This window comes from Poecilia latipinna, unplaced genomic scaffold (assembly GCF_001443285.1).
Source record: "Poecilia latipinna isolate Pla-1442-1.1 unplaced genomic scaffold, P_latipinna-1.0 Scaffold2150, whole genome shotgun sequence".
In the NCBI taxonomy this organism is placed as follows: domain Eukaryota; kingdom Metazoa; phylum Chordata; class Actinopteri; order Cyprinodontiformes; family Poeciliidae; genus Poecilia; species Poecilia latipinna.
In genome coordinates, this window is record NW_015114766.1 from 1 (window position 1) to 18,553 (window position 18,553).

General features: G+C 38.9%; 1 protein-coding gene and 1 long non-coding RNA gene across 2 annotated transcripts; one reads left to right on the forward strand and one right to left on the reverse strand.

Moving 5' to 3' along the window:
* Positions 1 to 434: 434 nt before the first annotated feature.
* On the reverse strand, positions 435 to 16,097 carry LOC106936462 (huntingtin-interacting protein 1-related protein-like). The gene is made up of 13 exons (XM_015017505.1): positions 15,701 to 16,097; positions 5,315 to 5,378; positions 4,134 to 4,276; positions 3,884 to 3,940; positions 3,711 to 3,791; positions 3,501 to 3,577; positions 3,307 to 3,368; positions 1,844 to 1,984; positions 1,708 to 1,765; positions 1,071 to 1,146; positions 778 to 936; positions 638 to 690; positions 435 to 558 (listed from the first exon to the last, which is right to left on the reverse strand). Exons 1-13 carry the CDS (start codon positions 15,779 to 15,781, stop codon positions 450 to 452), a joined length of 1,161 nt encoding a protein of 386 aa, XP_014872991.1. The 5' UTR covers positions 15,782 to 16,097; the 3' UTR covers positions 435 to 449.
* Positions 15,890 to 18,553, forward strand: LOC106936463 (uncharacterized). Its single transcript, XR_001422139.1, has 2 exons — positions 15,890 to 15,976; positions 17,446 to 18,553. It is a non-coding gene; the product is annotated as an uncharacterized LOC106936463 (long non-coding RNA).

Sequence of the window (18,553 nt, forward strand, 5' to 3'; positions counted from 1 at the left end):
AGTTTTTTTAAAAAAACCCTTTGAGGCTTTCATATTTAAAGAAAAACCATAAAATTTTTTTTTTTTAAAAAAAAAAAAAAAAAAAAAAAAAAAAAAAACAATGCATCATTTTCTTTCCATTTTGCCTTCCATATACCCCTCTCCCCCCCACACACACACAAACACAAAAGCTCATTTCAGTTTGTGGTTGCACTGCAGCAAAATGTGAAAATGTTCAAGGGGTGTGAATACTTTTGCAAGGTATTATAATATAAACAGAATCAATCTTTACACATCAACAATTCATCACAAGGCAACTTCGGTCAGCTGACATTCAGAGTCTGCTCGCCACATTCTTCATGTCAGGTGTGGCATTTGGCATTTGCATCCAGGAAAACACATGATCCGGATTCCTTTGCACGTAGATAATTGTGCCTTTTTGCAGTCACGCACAGAGAAAAAATAAATTCCTACACTGAAGCATTATGGTATTCTAGAATCCTCACCTCCGTTTTGACTTTCTCCAGCTCTGCTCTTAGCAGCTCAAGTTCTGACTTCAGGCTTTCGATCTGGAGATCCCTGCCAGACAGAAACCACTACCAGTCACACTCTGCTGGGATTAAAATCATAACCATCAGTTCAAAAATTAAAAGCTCACCTCTCATCAAAGCCTCCATTTGGAGGTCCAAACGCCTGATCAAAAATGTCCACCTGTTGAATAAAACACAAACACCAAAACGTTTAGACAGCAGGTAGCACACTGCGTACATCCGTACCCCTGTGACTAGTGAAACACACCTGAGGCTGAGACTGCAGGCTGGGGGTCGAGGTATCGACCTCGATGAGCGGCTCTGGCTCATCGTCATCGTCGTCTTGCTGATCATCGTCCTCGGGGATGACAACCACCAGCTTCACGTGTTTGGCCAGCGCTGCTGCATGCAGGAAGTTGGGTGGAGACTGGAAGAAAACGCATTCATTTAAATGACGACGGCATGGGCAGCACAGAACCAGCAGGTGACTTGCAGCGAAGTCTGTAACACCCAAAATGTCACTGTGACTCAGCAGAAGTGCAGCCATTTTTCCTCTCTTACATCAGGCAGCCGGGGAATCTGGATCAGCCTCTTGAAATACACCATCTCTCTAGCTCTGTTAAAGAAGTTCTTCAGGCTGTGTAGACAAAAACAAACAATGCACAAATACATCACGCACAGGATTATCCATCAACAATTTAATTTCTAGTTCTTTTCTGTTATTGCATGGGGTAAAACATATTCCCAAGTTAAATATGAACAAATCTGCACAATCTGACAAAGAGCAACGCCACAAAAATACATTTAGTCTGATACAAACACACAATGTGTGGGATGTGGTCCATTGCAAAACTATTCTTTTATTTTCATATAGATTTAGCCACATCACAACCTCACAATGCATTTTACTGGAGTTTCACAAACTTTCTGAAAATAATAATACAGACTGGATTTTATTTGGAAGCATCAGACTACAGGGGGCAGAGTACAACTGCACACGAAAACTTTCCAAATTTTTAAATCCATGTTTCATTCTCCCTCAACTTCACAATTACACTCAACCTGGTGCTGGTTTATCAAACTTTTATTTACTGAAAGTAGAGTTCAGTGTGTTTAATTGTAACTGGGTGGAGCAACGTTATGCTACAGATGGCCACTGAATAAAGAAAAGACAAAAAACCTTGATGCGTTCACTGACCTGTTGAATTGCTCACGGAAACGGTCACGGTGTCCTTGTAGGGTATCAGCAGGCAGACCTGGAATCATGATGCAGGTTTTTAGGCGCACATACAGATCGACTGCGTGTATTTTTCCAGAGCAGTCGGCGTTCTTACAGGCATGCAGCTTGAAAAGCAGCTTGACGTTAAAGTGGTAGAGCTGGCTGCAGTCCTGGACGACCTGGATGAGCGGAGCCAGGCGACACTGACCCGACGTGAGGCTGGTGACGGCGATGGAAGAGTTCAGCTGTCGCAAGACTGCAGGAGAAAACAAGGACATTTAAGATTCAGTACCTTCCCAAACATGAGCCCACTGCATTTCTGTTTCACTACTTTGGTTCAGGAATTGAAGCATTGTTTGAAAAGTGAGCTAAATTAAAATAAAGCACCAAGAAGATAACAATGTCAAATAATTGAAGAAAAAAAATTTAAATTGTACTTAACAGAAGTTATAAATACTATGAATGTTTAATAACTTAAATTACTGACAAGCAAAACAATGATATGCATTATAAATCAATACGTTCACAATTTTTTATTTGCACCTGATAATTATGTGACTGAATATACATAATTAAGAAATTTCACATGTAATGATTTAGTTAAAATGTGAGACACTGTAGTGGTTAAATATTAACCCTTGGTATTTCAGTTTTAATTTTCAATGCAGGATTTGGTTAATTATCTGAGAGCATAATTTGCATATAGAGGAACAAAAGTGCCAAAAATGTAAAAAAAAATAAAAAATCCGTAAGAAATTAATCTGTATGAATAATTTAACTGTAACACTAATTATTAAAAACATAATAAACATGCTGCTTGAGTTGCTTTTAACAGCACAAAAAATATACACACACATTTTAAAGAAATGATCCCACTCTGTTGCACATTCCTTTGGATTGGAGTCCGCCATTTTCAAAACTACTCAGTATTTTAGGGTGTCATTTTGACCTTACTCTACAGAATATTATTCTTAATTTGTTTTTTTTCATACATTAGTAATACTTCTATCACTGTGTGAACCTACATATCTCAATCTTCTATCACTGTTACACCTAAAGTTCCCACTGAGGACCAAGACATTTTAATCCTAGCTCCAGAAAACGCGTGGCTACACTCAGACAGCCGACTTGAAAACTTTACAAAGCTTGGAAACACTTTTTAATCCACACGATATTCCAAGCACATTCCAATTTATTCCTGGTGTTGCGATTCTGGGCCTCCGCCCTGCAAGCCTCGGAAGAACATGTCATTACTGCTAAACAGGAGGAAATCACTTTAATGAGCTCTGAGTGCAGGCACTTCCTCAGTGGTGAAACAACAAACAAGTAAAGAGGAGTTCAAACTAAACCGAGTCGGCTCAGTCACGTTTCGCATGGAGTTGTTCCCAGTCCGTGTGAAGAGATGCAGCCCGTCAGCTTCTTACTTTAACCTTTCTTGATCGAGGCCATTATTTGTGCATAAATAGATCATGTCTGCAGGCAGCAGTCCTCAGCTGCAGCTCAGGTTTCTCCTGCCTGAGAAAGCAGTTCAGAAAAAAAAAAAAAAAAAAAAAAGGTAGGAGGGGTTTTAGTCATCACCTGTCTCGGCCAGCTTCAGCTCAGCGTCCATGTAATCGAACACCTCCACGGTGAGCTGGAACCTGCAGGACAGAAGGCGATATCTTTATCACTCAGGATGGAGGCCCCACGACGGCACAATGGAGCTCTGACTCTGCAAGGCATATGAAAGGGCTTACTTTCATCAGAGGTTAACCTTTTTTTTTTAAACTCACACATTATTAATGTCGGTCCCCGCAGTGCGCTCCAGCACTTCGTCCTTCACCTCCAGGTTTGGAGGGATTTCCGTATGCTGCAAAGATGCAAAGCTTGAGGTTTAGCACTCTGCAACCAAAACAACTTGTGCTTTTTATGAGTTATTCTGAGCAAGCAGAGCAGAACAATAAAGTTTCTGCTTTATACAAGCGTGACAATGATGCATATACCTTTACATGAAACTCCATCTTTGTGCAGAGTAGCTTGGTATACAAAGCCACTAGCTGTCCATATTTGTCATGGAGGTGGCTCTGGAAATGAAACGAGTGGGAAATAATTATAGAACAAGAAAAAAACTTTAAAAACATGAAGAGTTTAAGAAAAAAAAGTTACTAAGACTCACCCATAGTTTCCCATATTCAGCTAGAGAGCCATGATGCCGCATGCAGTCCTGAAGAACCTGCGGAGGTTAAATGCACAGCTCAACTAATGTCACATTCACCGAGAGAGAGGTCTGCTCCGATTTTATTTTTCACAAAGCTTTGCGTTTAAAAAGAATCAAATCCATCAAAGAAGAAAGATTAGAATAATCAATGGCTTTGCCTTTACTGCACACAGTTTACAATTAGGTGAAGCGGTGCGTGTCGCCTTACATTGTGGTGGCCGTCTCGCAGGATTTTGTGCAGCACATGGCAGAACTTCCAGCACAGGATGGAGCTGGTGCCCAGAGGGAAGCCCTGAGCGTAGGACCAGAAGGTGTAGGCTCCCTTCTCCCTGTGAGTCCCCAAGATGATTCCTGTTCATGCTGTTAAGGAAAATACAAACTACCACACAACTGTGTCACAATTCTCAAAAACAACAAATTTAATATAAAACAAAATTTTTGGGGGAGGATATTTGCATTATATTTATTTTCCAAAACACCTGAATCGAATGAACGGCTCCTTCAGAAATGAATGCTGTGCTGATGAGGGAGTTCAGGTGTGTTGCAGAAGAATAGTAGCTCTCAAGGTTAATCCTGCTTACTAAAAACAAATAGTTTTTCAATCTGCACACCATTTAAAAAAACCTGAAATCTGCTGCTTCATTAAAATGCGTTTCATTGGTGATGACTGTGTTGGCGTCTCCTAAAATAAATGACCTGCGAGGCTCAGAAGAGGAAACACCCCAACATTCACTGTCCAATATTTCTTCTCAGATGACTACAGAGAGCTTAATCACACTTCAAGCTAGAGTTGGATGATGCCGACAAAACGATGACATCCCATTACTCTGTGCTTTTCTTTGCTATAATGACAAATATTCTAAATATTTAATTTGTTACAGGGCCTTTGACAAAGACTGTACTATCACATGTATTCACTCTCTCATTCCAGTTCAGGTGCTCCTATCACATCCAGTTGCGTAAAATCCAGCACTTAGACATGAAGAGTGTTGGATCCTACTGGATTTATAACTTCTAATTGAGAGCATCATCCACTTGGATGTGGTTTTGCATTTAGATCCCAGTTCTAATTGAAGACAGCATTAAAATGGGTACTGCAAAAATGTATACATTCCAAGTTTAAGAGTCATGGTCTAAAAGAAACCAATAACATATAGATGTGGCAAATTGCAAACTGGTTTCCAAATTTTACATTTCACTGACTGGGTGGGTGCGAAACATGAGCGTTACTGCTGGTACTGCTAAGAGACAACAGAACAAAAAAAAAATCCATTTTAAGACAAAAGGCAAAGATTAAACATGAGCAAACCCAAGAGACAGGTTTTTCTGAAGCCAACTATGTTTCGTCACGATGCAACCTTGATAAAAATGAAACCGTTTCAAGGATACGTCGCGCATGTTTCTCCTTCACAGGCGTCTCTGTGTTGTTGATGGCTTTGCTGATGCTGCTGAGCTGAAAGGAGAGGAGTTAAATTAGATTAGATCTTGAACAAATTTATTCTTCACAAACATGCCACGTAGTGTGTTGCATGTACTTTATCTTGCAACGGCTGCACGTTTGTTTTTTGGTGAGTGTTTAAGGGCGTTTAAAAAAAAAAACAATGCCACTCAATACACACTGACAAGCACTATGCGTTTAGCTTTATTGTGACTAATTAATATAAAATGCTTTTCATAAAACCAACCAACAAACAAGTTCTGACAAGCAAGAACAAAAACTGCTCAGACAAATATCTAAAAATAACTAAAGGAAGAAGTAAAATGTTATTCTTGCTGATGTTAATCAGCTAATCTTAGGCTGACATCAATACAAAGTTGACCACAGCCAGAGGCAGCATATTCAGACCGCTGTTGTGTCAAACTCAACAGCTCTTGTGTTAAATATTCAAAGGAAACTCTTAATAAGAGAGACAAACCCTGAATCAACGGGTGGTAACTACAATGCTATTAATAAACTTGAGTGACTCGCCATCACAGAAAGACGGGAGACGGGCGGCTCTGCAACCTGTCCAGCAGGTAAAACTGGAACTGCCGAGACACGAGCAGGAAGGCAGCAACAGGAACACATCAGCAGGATCTGTGCGAGTCTTCTGGACTTAAATACAACCTGAGGTTCAGAAACTGGTTTGTTCCTCTTGTTTAAGCCAAGAACGTTTTAATCAGAGCTGGGGAAGAACTCAAGCTCTTTATTCTATTATATTACCAATATGTTTGATGATTCAATGTCCCCAAACAATCCTTTAAAAATGCATCTTTTATCAGTAAAACTCTAGAAATTATTTAGTTACAGGTTTTTTGTTATCATGAATACCTGGCTAACAGCAAAAAACACTCAGCTGTATGCAAAGTACGCTGTGTACTTTTATGCAACTTGTTTAGGAAGTCTAAAACACATAATTGTTCTCAAATCATGTGTCATTGTGTGCTGTCACTTTAAGACAAAATAATGCAAATGGGAAAGGACAATATAGATAAAATGTGCTGCAACGGATAAAGCTAATTACTAGAGAGTAGTTAAATAGTTATTTTAAAAAAAAAACACCTATAGTTTCAAGAATAGTTCTTGGAATACCTCAATAAATTAAGTAAATGTTTTTAATAAATGTATTTTTCCACTGCTCTGGTATTCTGAACAGTCTTATCTAAAATCTGTGAAACAGACTGGATAGTTTAAAAAAAGGGCAGAATAACGATCCTGGATTAGAAAAAAAAAGAAACACTGGGTCCATAAGGTTTTCTTTTAGGATCATATGTTTAAATCATAAATAACCACGTCCTTCATGACAATACTTGGCTGTCTCAAGGCTAATTCTTTACAGTCCTGCCTTAGTGCATGTCTATGTTTTACGTGAGAGATGTTAATCAGCTAATCTTATGCTGACATTAATACAAAGTTGACCCAGGAATATCCTGATCTCAAGCATCATCTCCAGATCTGTATTTTCTGACTAAATGACAGATACCTTTTGTTTGATGTACAGTCAGATTTTATGCAATCCTACGTTTGGTGTGAATCTACAATTTGAGCAGCTAGTTAACAGAAAAGTCGTTGACATTCACATTCAGCAGAGAAGAGAGCAGATGAAACTCTCGTCAAAACTCGCCTTAAAAACTCCTTTAATTTTTGTCCAAACAGTTATCTGAAACTTATAACATGTTGAAATGAGAAATTAAGTGATAGAAGAAATAAGCTAATGTTAGCCCAACGTCGAGCTGCTCAGAATAAAAACAGTCAGCGGGATCAGGAAATCATTAAAGACTCTGCAAAGACAGATTCAGATGTTCTTTGAGAAAATAAAGAAAATGGGACATTTTATGAGTTATAATAGGATGTCAAACATTTATGCCAATGATCTGACTGCGTTTCTTGTCTTTTGGTCTTGCACGTTGGAAATCCTCATCTTTGCTAACCCTCATATCAGCGGTGGTAGCTTTAATTCAACATGTTTATAAAAGCCTTTTTAATCCATTAGAGACCTGGGAGTCAAACCCATGTAAACACAACCGTCCAACCATTAACGGTCAGACAAGAGATAAGAGAGGAGGTACACTCTGGGCAAAACAAGACGTATCTGTTTATAAAAGACTCCATCCCAGCCCCCCGGCCTCTTTCTGACTCAAATGAACCGCGTGCCCCTTCATTTACACTGGGCAGGCGAAGGGAGCGAGCATGGAAGTTTATGTGACAATGAGGGGTTTGTTGGGGGAGGAAGGCCGACAGCCGGGGTAGAAGGTTGGGTTGGATAGGGGGATGCGATCTGGCACACAGAGCCTGGCACAGAAACCTCAACAGATGGCTGCTGAGCAGCAAGGCTCTCAGACTCCTTTCGGCAAAAAAAAGTGAGAACGGACGGACGGAAAAGGACATCGAGTGTGAGTGGAAAGCTGGAAAGTGACTGAAAATACTGTACAATTAGGGGAACATTAGTATTTCTTTAATGGTTTGAACTCAATATTTGTTCTGTAATGATTAGGACTAAACGTCGGTGATTTCTGATAGTAGAGCCGACATTTTCTCAAATCTGTTTTTTCATTGTTCACTGCACATGCAAATTATATGCATTTTTAGAAAAGTGATTCAACTCGAGTCCAATATGCTTATTTCTAATAATTGCACAGTATTTTATGTTATAGTCTTGTATAGTATATTATTAATCTTTGTTTTGTTGTGTGTGAACCTTTATATCTGTTGCTGCTGTTACACCTGAATTTTCCCATTTCTTCTATTCTAGTTTCATTAACTAACTCAGGATTTAATAATTGTCTCTCCAATCGTCCTCTGATGAATTGTCTTTTTGTTCCTCAGGTGAAGTGGGTGTGGCCTGGATTCACCTGTTGACTGGGAGCACCTGAGCCAATGTTCCTCACACCAGTGGCTGCTCGTTCTTCCCCTCCAGCAAGCAGTATTGGCATTTTTGTTTAGTTGGTTTTGCTTTATCTGAATTAATTAAGCCTTGTGTTGGTTATCGTCTTCATTCTCTCTTGTCTTGTTTTGGATCCTGCTGTACTTTGATTCGGTTTGGTCTTTTACTTGTTAAAAATGTATGTTAATCTAACAAAAACACATAAATTTGCCTTAATATTGTCGTTTCTTTTTGTCGTGTCCTCGTGAGCCAGGTTGTGACACAAGACATGTTTTCTAATCAATTATCAAAATTATAGATTCATTGATTACATTTTTCAAGCCAATACTCAATTTCTGCTTTTCTTTGAGGTCAGACCTTCTGATATCTAACATATAAAAGTGAAAAATGAAATAAGAAGTTTTTTTTTAATCTAGTAGTTTAGAAATCAACTGAAAATAAACTGATACTAATATTTATAAATCAAAGCATGAATTTACAACCTTTATCTTTTATTGAATAAGTCAGAATAAGACCAGAAATGATGGGATGTCTTAGTATGCAAATAATTAATAGCAAAAACATAAAATCAGATCTTTCAGTATTTAATCCACCAATCAGAACCGATCAAGTCAAATTTGGACACTTTAAGAAACCAGGAGCTGCAGATGCTGGTACTGTAGACTGTGTAATGCTCACACACTTAATGCTGCATCTGGTTGAAGCGACGGCAAATCCCTCTTTAACCAGCAGAGACGAGACGTGAGAGAGAGGGACAACCTGGATAAAACCCAGGCCCGCCATAAGGTCCAATCCCAGCTAGCATTAGTGCAGTAACACAAACACACACACACGCACGCACACGCACATGCACACATGCTTCTGCACTCAAATACTGTAAGCTTCTTTAATGCAAGGCGTCTCTGCTTACCGGGTCATCTCTGCTTTTCAGCAGCGTCTCCATAAGTTGTGATGTGAAACACTGAGAGATGAAGTCAAAGCATCAGAGCTACACCTCCACTGCTTCTCTCCGAACATAATTCCCCGAGGTGAAGGCCCTTACCGCAGGACTTTATCTGCTTAATTCAACAGTCAGCTGCAGAGGATCTGCCTGACAAGGTCGCAGACTTCAACAGCTATTAGCTCCGATTAGCGAGATCAACCTTTTAACTGGGAGGTGCATCAACAAATGGGAGGCTAGTCAATAAGGGAGCGGTACTGAAGAATTATATACGTCTCTGAAGGCATTTCCTGTCAACCTAGAAAGCCAATTTTCTTCATTAACTTTTAATAGTTTGGTCTCTCTCTTTCTTTCGGAGTTGAGTCATGTCTACCTTCTCTGACTGAAGTGGTTCCACTTCCTCTCCATCAACACAGACAATGAACCCGACCAAAGCCCAACAAAGCGAGTCTTGTTCTCTTCACCAGCTTTTACTCTACATTGTAGTGGAAACTGCCTGAACACCATTAAAGGTCATTTAGCGCACATTATTATTTCTGATAAGCCCTCGTTGAACTTCTAATGGCAATAAATAGCCTTACATTTGTTCACGCCAACTGTATTTAGACATTTATGCTGGGGCTTTCCATAAATCATAACTCTGATACTCTATACAGACAGGATGATATCTTATCTAGATAGAGTTTACTTTTATATCTAAATAAATTAAGCATATTGCATTAAATTAGGGGAGACAGGATCCAATGGAAGAACTGATCAATTTCAGATCAGCAATTGATTCTCATTTCTCTTTAAGAATTGTGATAACAGAAGCAGTAATTCTTTACATTAGGGGTAGATGCATAATTTTCTCCCGTGAATGAGCAACCACCAGAAAAACAGGGTTTCACTAATATATCAAAACAAAAGACAAAATGATTAAGGAAGCCAGATTTTAAACTGCACAGTCTTTACAGTCTTATCTGAACTCAGATTTTTAAATGACTGCCTACATTTTAAAAATCTAGCATTTACCATAACAGAGTTTGAAAGCTTAAATGGATAATACAGAGCTTCTTTCCTGCACTCCCATCTGCTGAAAGTCTTGCTCTCTCTCACTCTATTACAGCCTGAATGAACCACAGAGACGTTTCAAGCCACATAAAACACTTCCCTACATCTTTGTGCATTTTCTGACTTCATTTTCAAACAACTCACCGAGACCAAAACCAGCCAAATTTGCACTTTCTTCCATCAACAACAACTACAACACAGAAGAGTGTTATTGTCAGCGCAACCTGGTGCTTGTACCGCATTTTAGGGACAACAAAGTCAATTTTCTTTCTGAAACTCAACACTGAACCACAGAAAAACTGGCCCCAACTCAGGCTGGGTAGCTTCCAGACCACTGTATCGCTTTAGTAAATTAGCCAACGATGGCGATCATGTGAAACTAATATAATAAATTCAATAAAATCTCTAAACAGATTTCAGGGACAAAAGTAAAATTACACTGCATTTAGGATATGAATGCGAGTGAAAATAAAAGACCTGTTGTGCCAATAGTGTGTTGTAATCGAAGACGAATTTAGTACCAATGCTAAAACTACTTGACTCTGACAGAGCTTCCTGTGGGCGTTTGGTTTTAGTTTTATGCACACCCTCAAAAAAAAAACCCTATGCTGCAGATTTCTCTAGAAAAGACACATCGATAGGAAGCTGTAACAGGAGGATGACGAATGCTGACGAGACATCTCAGAACAATCCATCTGTCCCATTAACCACTGTGCGTTTCATTCAGCGTTAGCTCCCACTCAGTGGCTAAGTTTACCCTTCAGGACTCCCATCCCCCTCCTGCTGCTTTCCCACATGGGTGCTTGCTCAGGCAACAGCAGTGAGGGAAGGCAAACACTACAGTACAGATACACAAACACAAGCAGGACTGTGTGAGCGGCAGCTCACCTTGGCACTGAGGTCAAAATCAAAAGGAGATACGACAGGAGCCAGAGTAATGAGTGGCAGAGGAGTTTCTGTGACTTCAGTTTAATTTACATATGAGCTACAAGGTAAAATCAGTACAGTCAGGGGTTTTTAAACATTTGTTTGCTTCAAAGGTGAGTAATCTGATAAAGTCAGGGTATTATGCAAGTGCTTCATTTTCCTGTTGCTCAGGAAATACATTCAAATGAAGTGACAATTAAACTTCACTATTAACTCAAAGCAATTCATTTCTCCTCTTTCTGTAACTGAAGACATTTCAAACAACATATGTACACAACAAACCTTATTCGACATGTTACCACCATGGAAAACTACAGCCGAAGGAAAACTACCTGCTTATTTCTAGTCTACGACTACAACAGCTGTTTAAACTCAAGGTAAATGGGTTATTTCAACAATCAAATTCAATAACTGCCAATTCAAAGAAAATGATGGACAAATGTCATCTCTTCTCTACTGGAATAAGTCCAGTGGTAATTTCCGTTTTACTAACAGCTAAACTAAACTTTTCTGCCGTCATCTCCAAATCATCTTCTCCAACTCAAATGGAAACAATTATTCAAGCATCATGTTCTCCTCTTTACACTCAAATCTACTCTGTGACTCCTTTAGGTGTCAACTTAGATGAGTAATTAGCTCAGCGGATATACGACGACCTCGCGCGGTGCTGCGTGTTTCATCTGTTCCACCTCTGTGTCTCACAAGCTGGACAACCATTTGCAATAAGAACAAATTGGTCTTGTTTTAACCACTAAGTGTAAAAGAGGGTTGTTGTGTGATTCATTGATACGCAGGAAGCACAAAGCAAAAACATCCTCCCATGTCTGCACAGAGAACTTAAAAAGACTGAACATCCTGATAAAGGAGGCTGGTTCTGGAGATTGTCGTGCAAAGTAGGATTCCTTATAAAAATCAAGAAAATTACAAACAACCCTGAGCATCCTCTTCATCAGACTGTGATCAGAGGCTTCTTCGGTGAAAATGTAACACAGACCACTACAGGAGATCCTTACTACCCACAGCATCTACAGCAACTCCTTAAGGAAAACTGTAACAACAATATGACGTAACATTTAATTTCCCTCTGGGATTAGTAAAGTGCTTTTGAATTGAACCTGAGGTTCTGTTATGCTTCAAGTTTGAACTAATGCAGTGACGTCCAGCAGTTCTCCTCAAAAGCCATTACTAAACGACTTCTAGATGCATCCTTCTCCAACACATTTGATCATTGGAGTTAATCGACTACCTGCATGTAGACACTGGACCTGAAACATACAGGAGCTTATAAAAAATATTCAAACCTCCATAAACCTTTGCAAATAAAAATCTGATTAGCGGAGTGTGCCTTTGCATTCAGTATTTGTGATTAAACTCTTAGCAGAACCGTCGTTCACTGCACTTACAGCAGCAAGTTCTCCCTCCTCTACAGACTTAAAGATTTGCCCATTGTTCTTTGCAAACAGCTCTCAGCTTAAGGCATTTTTGAAGTCCAGACTATCAATTGCAGCTCTGACTGTAGATCAAGGATTGTTATCCTGCTGGAAAGCAAAAATCCACTTCTGTCTAAAGTTTAGAGCTCCATCAACTCCAACCAGCTTCCCTGTTTCTCACAGGATGATGCAGCCACTACCATGTTTCGCTGAGGGAGTGGTGTGTTCAAAGTGATTACAGGTAGGTCAAAGGGTTCACACGTCTACTTCGTCCCTTATGTGGCTTTCAGCCTTCATGAACCTGTTTGTTCATGAATGTTGTCAAGGTGTTTTGATGTATTGAAATTTGTTGTTGTAATGTGACGAAATGCGGAAAAGAGGAGAAGCTTCAGAGGTACAAACAGATCCAATGCAAAGAAATCTCAAAAGGCAAACCTATGAGGGACTCCAAGAATGTTCTTAGGTTAAAATGTGATTTAAAGAAGTGAAGCTTTTTTCTCAGAAAGAGTTACGTCTTCCTTATAATTAAACCAATGGGACAAAAGGTGAGCCTTTCCCTGGACTCTGTTGCAAACTGCATGTGCGCACCAATTTTCTGCAAAAATCACTAAAAATATTGTCAACAAATAATCAAATAAATGTTTAAATTTAGTCAGCCGAGTAGCAAGAGTTAAGAGTTACAACCACATCAGAACTAGATGCGACTCTTTTACGTGGTGCAGCCACATACATGAAGCTAAAGTGGCCTCATCAGGTAAAGGTGACAGGCAGCGTCTCCTCATCCACCTGTGCAGCAGGTTTGAATCACTTTCACAATCTACGTCTTTGATTACACAACAGACAGACATTTAGAAACAGTCACACGTACCAGCTGCAGGACTTATGAGTCTCATTAGTTTCGTTTTGACCGAGAGCTTTTAGCACTAAAAGTGCAATGCATGTTCAATGAGTTTATGCTCATTTCCAGAGACCAGACGTCTAATAGTTTAAACACCACGGCTCCTCCACTCTGGATGCACTTCACAGGCAAATAAAACACCGACTGTGGTGCACGCTTATCAAAGCAAAGTCTGTTTCAGATCCCAAAATACTGGAGAATCTGAACACCCAGAGAGCTGCTTGTTTGGTTACTGATCCTCGTCTGAATCTCGTGTTTCTCTCGCACTGGGGAGTAAGATGCACTGTAGCTCCCAGTATGACTTACTGGTTAAAGAATGTAACCATTCAAGGTGGAGTTCAAGCTAAATGCACCTATTTTAAAAGGAATATCACAATAATCAGTTTACGTAGACTTAATTTATTAATCGAAGAACAAGGCTTTAAAAAAAACGAGAAGGAGCAAGAGAGAGAAAGAGAGAGAGAAAAAGGACAAAATGTTTGTAATGGAAGAAAGGTGGTCAAACTGGAAGGACTGGATTCGGAGAGGAATGAATGGTGTGACTCCTCAGACCTGAAACTCACTTTCAGTCTCTGATTTAAGGACAAAGTTGAAGTTAATTCACAAATATTGTCCAAAAAACAAATATCCAACACAGTTTAACAAATCTTGAACATGCTAGTTTCGTGGGTTTATATAAAATGTTTTGACTTAATCTGTGTCAACAAACCAATGTGAATAAATCTGTATTGTGAAAATATTCTATTAAAATACCTACAGTATGAGCTCACATAGTGAACTTCTCCAAATTACATCTTCATTGTAAACAGAAAATGGTTTTTTTCCACACATGTAAGTTTTGGAGCAGGAAACCTACAGCTAAACATGTTGCAGCTAATTCCCATATTTATATTATTGGTTCCATTAAGCAAGCACTGAAACAAGCATACTCTTAATATAAGTACATAAATGTGTATGCAGTCCCTTGTGATTATCTATTTAGTAATTTAATTAAAAAAAAATAACTCTGTTTTAAAGAGATTAATACTTTATTGTGTATTTTTATAACAGGTTCAGCAAAATGTGTTTAAAATTACTTCCAGTCTTTGTTAAGATCTAAATTAAGATTAAATTATCATCAGACATCTCAGAGCCTGGACCATCTCCAGAGAGGTGATCTGATGGGGCAACTGGTGCCACTGGGCTTGTATAACAAAACTAAAATTCAGAAATCAATGATATTTCAGGAGTTTCTTTATGATATCGCCATACAAGCATAAAATTCAGCGACTTATTAGATGCTTCCTGACTAATTAGACATCTGAATACCGACAGTGATACATTACTACATTAATAAATACAATACTGTATGTTCATATCTAAAAAGAATGCATCGTAAACTTTATTTTAGCATTTTAACACTAATTTTTAGCACTAACCAATGAAAATATAAATCAAGATATCTAGTTTTTAAGCTTTTATAAACATTCCAAAAAGAAATTAGTAAAAAAAATAAAATAAAATCTTCCACCAAATTGCATGAGACAAGTAAATGATTCCTTACAGCAGGTTCTTGAGGAAATTACCAAGTTTGATTTAAAACAGGAAGAGGCATCAAACATTTTCAAGTTAAAATAGCATACTATGAAGTACAGAAAAAAATGACATAAGGATAAATAAATATTGCACCTTTCTAAAACGTGAACTCTCCTTTTGTAAACCCGTACTGGCAACATAATATGGTAAAGGTCTGGGAGCATGAGCAAATTTCTTGAGGTGGTAAATGCCTCCGCTCAGCCCCCCTTGGTGGCGCCACTGCACAGAACTCACTTTGTAGAGTTTTTTTTTTTCCCCCTACTGAAACAAATACATTTGGGCTAAATCCAGTGCTGGAAAGTGAATGACGACATCTCTAAATTGTTGCAGGTAATTTAAATTAAATAATAAAAGGTTGAATTTTTGTGTTTCAGGTTTAAATGTGCGTGGTGAAGCTGTGAGGCCTTCGGTACACCTGGTTTTCTAATTAAAGCTTTATTTTCTGACTTAAATTGTTGGCTGTAAATGTGGCCTATGCGGTAAGCAACGCAGAAAGCCTTTAAAAAAAAAAAAGAAAAACCCGCAGGTTTCCACTCCACTGCCTGATAAAAGCCCTGCACTCTCCTTGTCCGTGTGTTGTTTTTTTACCTGCTGCTTGTCAAAGTGGTCCCTCTCCGCTCCGAGGTGATGCTCGGTCCTCCTGCTCTTCACCCGCGTATGAATGTTCATCCTTCTGCCTGCACAAAGACGCTTTCACCGAGAAGAAGGGCAGTCCCTCCGCTGCTTTCCGAACCGTCCAGGGGAGCTCAAAGTGCGGGGGTTTCCTCTCCTGTCCGCCGAGAGTGTCAGGGACATCTCCGAGCTGCGGCTCCCTTTACTGCTGATGCGCCGCGGCTGAAGGAAGCAGGAAAAGCAAACGCGAGGGTGAGTTTAGCATTACGTGGACGGATCCACCCACAAAAGGTGGGGGTGGGGGGCGGAGGGAATCACCACCATCGTCATCATCGTTCATCGTGTCCTCTAGCGAGCACATCCACCTACAGGCAGGTTGTTTTCAGATCAGCTTCTTTTTTTTTTTTTTAATCCATCTGTGTTTTTTCTATTGTTCTGCCCTCTCCATCTGTATTCATGGGCGCCATTCAGATTATTATTATTATTATTATTATTATTATTATTATTATTATTATTATTATTGCGCGATTATTTCTCTAATCCTGAGGTTTCATCCGGTTAAAAAGAAACGAAAGGAAAAAAAAAACTACAAGTGATGACACAAACCAGGAAATGAGAATCAGATGATGTGGGTGGACTGACACGACACCTTCAGTGGCGCGTGTGACTGTCGGATTTCAATTATAACACATAATTACCACATCAAATTAAATGAAGGCTCACTCTGGGTTTTTTTTTAATGGTGCTTAAAAGAAAACGGGATCCTCTAACAGTGGGGACTTAGCCCAGCCCCCGAAAAATTATATATTTTCATAAAGTTAACACTCAAATAAAGTCACATAGACTCCATCTTTGATCCCCCCTCCCCCCTCTCCTGTGTGTATATTAGATTTAAGTTTAAACTCTGAAAATACCATTCTAATACAGAGATATGCCTCGATCGAAACCATGTCACTGTAGCGCTGCTTTGTTTAAAGTTTTTTCCAGCCTCTGAGCTTTTGTTCTTACTTAATTTAACTCCATCCTTTTGCCTTCAGCTTCCCTGAAGAATATGACTCCCCCAGCATGAGTCCTTTGCCTGACAGGACTGCTTGGGGTGCAATAATTGTTTTTTCCAAAAGTTGCATTTTTCCTGCTAATGTAATATTTAGTAATTTAGCCAGTTGGACAGAGTTTCTGGACAAAGCAGCGGATGATAATGCTGGATACAAATTACACCAGCCAAAATACTAAAGGTCACAGAGTGATAGAAGCACAGATAGAAGAGCAGAGACACCATCACTGAAGTCATCATTTAAGTGTTTACCAATGTCACTGCAAAATCTTCCAATACGCAATGCTCAAAAATTTGGTTTTGGTTATAAGTTAGGGTGAAATTCATCCTATTGTAGCCTGTCAGTTTTATTCTCTGCTGCTGTTTAGATTCGTCTACACTTCCTCATTATTTTGTAACCTTTCTTTGATTTGCTTTTTAATGGTTTACCACAGTGGGTTGTGTTTCTTGCTCTTTCATTTTCATGCAAAACGTTGACTATGCGTACTGATCTTCGATTTACTTTTTACTTTCTGCAGAGTTTGAAGACTAAACAAGGAAAACTGTATTTTTCATGTACACTAATGTACATGAAAAATATCGCTTACAAGTTTGTCCAACTGGAATTTCTTGTTTAGTGTTTTTTTGGGGCTGGGTGGAGTTTCAACCGTGATGGTTTTGTTCACAGGTATGCAGGTGAAGGAAGCACAACGGCTGGTGGGACAACAGGGGGTGGACACGACAGGGACATGCTGTCTGTCCTGCAGGCCAAACCGGCTCTTTCAGATTTTTCCGCCCCTGTCTGAACTCTACGCAAACATTACAGGGCAGAATCCAATCCAGTGAGGCAGAAGGAGTAGCATCCATGGATGAACAGCCCACAGAAATGCATGATTCATTCAAAGAATGTGGCGGACGTTACGGCGGGCGAATGAAGTCACGCAAGGACGGCTTTTCGCAAAGAGAACAGTAGAAAGGTGGAAAGTTTACCTGTTTTCACTTTTCGTCCTTTACACTTTTTTACTCATGTTTTTTTGGGGGGTTATTTATGCAGTGATAAGTTCTTGGATATTTTATAAGTCCCTTTACTTCATTTTTAATCAAATGTAATACATTTGTGTTTTCAATGTGCCTTTAAACTTAATAAAGCAATCCGTCTTGTTTCTAAGTTTACCCTATATTACAATTTGAAACTATTTCTTAGATTCAATTATTTTTATTCTCTTTCTTGGTGTTAAAATTCCTTCAAAGTGTCACGCTTGTCTGCCTTCCATTATGTGAAAATATTTTTTTTCATTTACCAAAAAACTCCCAATGTACATACATATCTGCGATGGAGAAGGGAAAAAGAAATCATATATTTTTCAATGACTATTTAAGATTTTGGCCAAATTCTAAAAATGGTTCAGTATTAGTTTTCCTGCCATTTTTTATTTTTATATGACTTGGTTAAAACAAGTGGCGCCAAATCTAAGCACTTTTCTCAACTCTTCTCTAAATAATGGAATAACAAAAGTGAGGTAATTATTAGAACTGCCAAGTAAGGAAATATTTCAGAAAATGTGTGTGCTTGCTATGGAGAGATCTAAAATATATAAAAAAGAGTTAAATTGCTGAAATTGGCATTGATTGGTTGAAAATTCTTAAGCTTTATCAATATTTTTCAGGTATGTTGCATTAATGATGAGATTCATAAAACAAAGGAAAACCTCTCGTTGATGGACAAAATTTCTATCACAATGTTTAAGAGAGTTGCTCAGTACAAATTTGTTTAGCAAATAAACTGATTGCAAAGG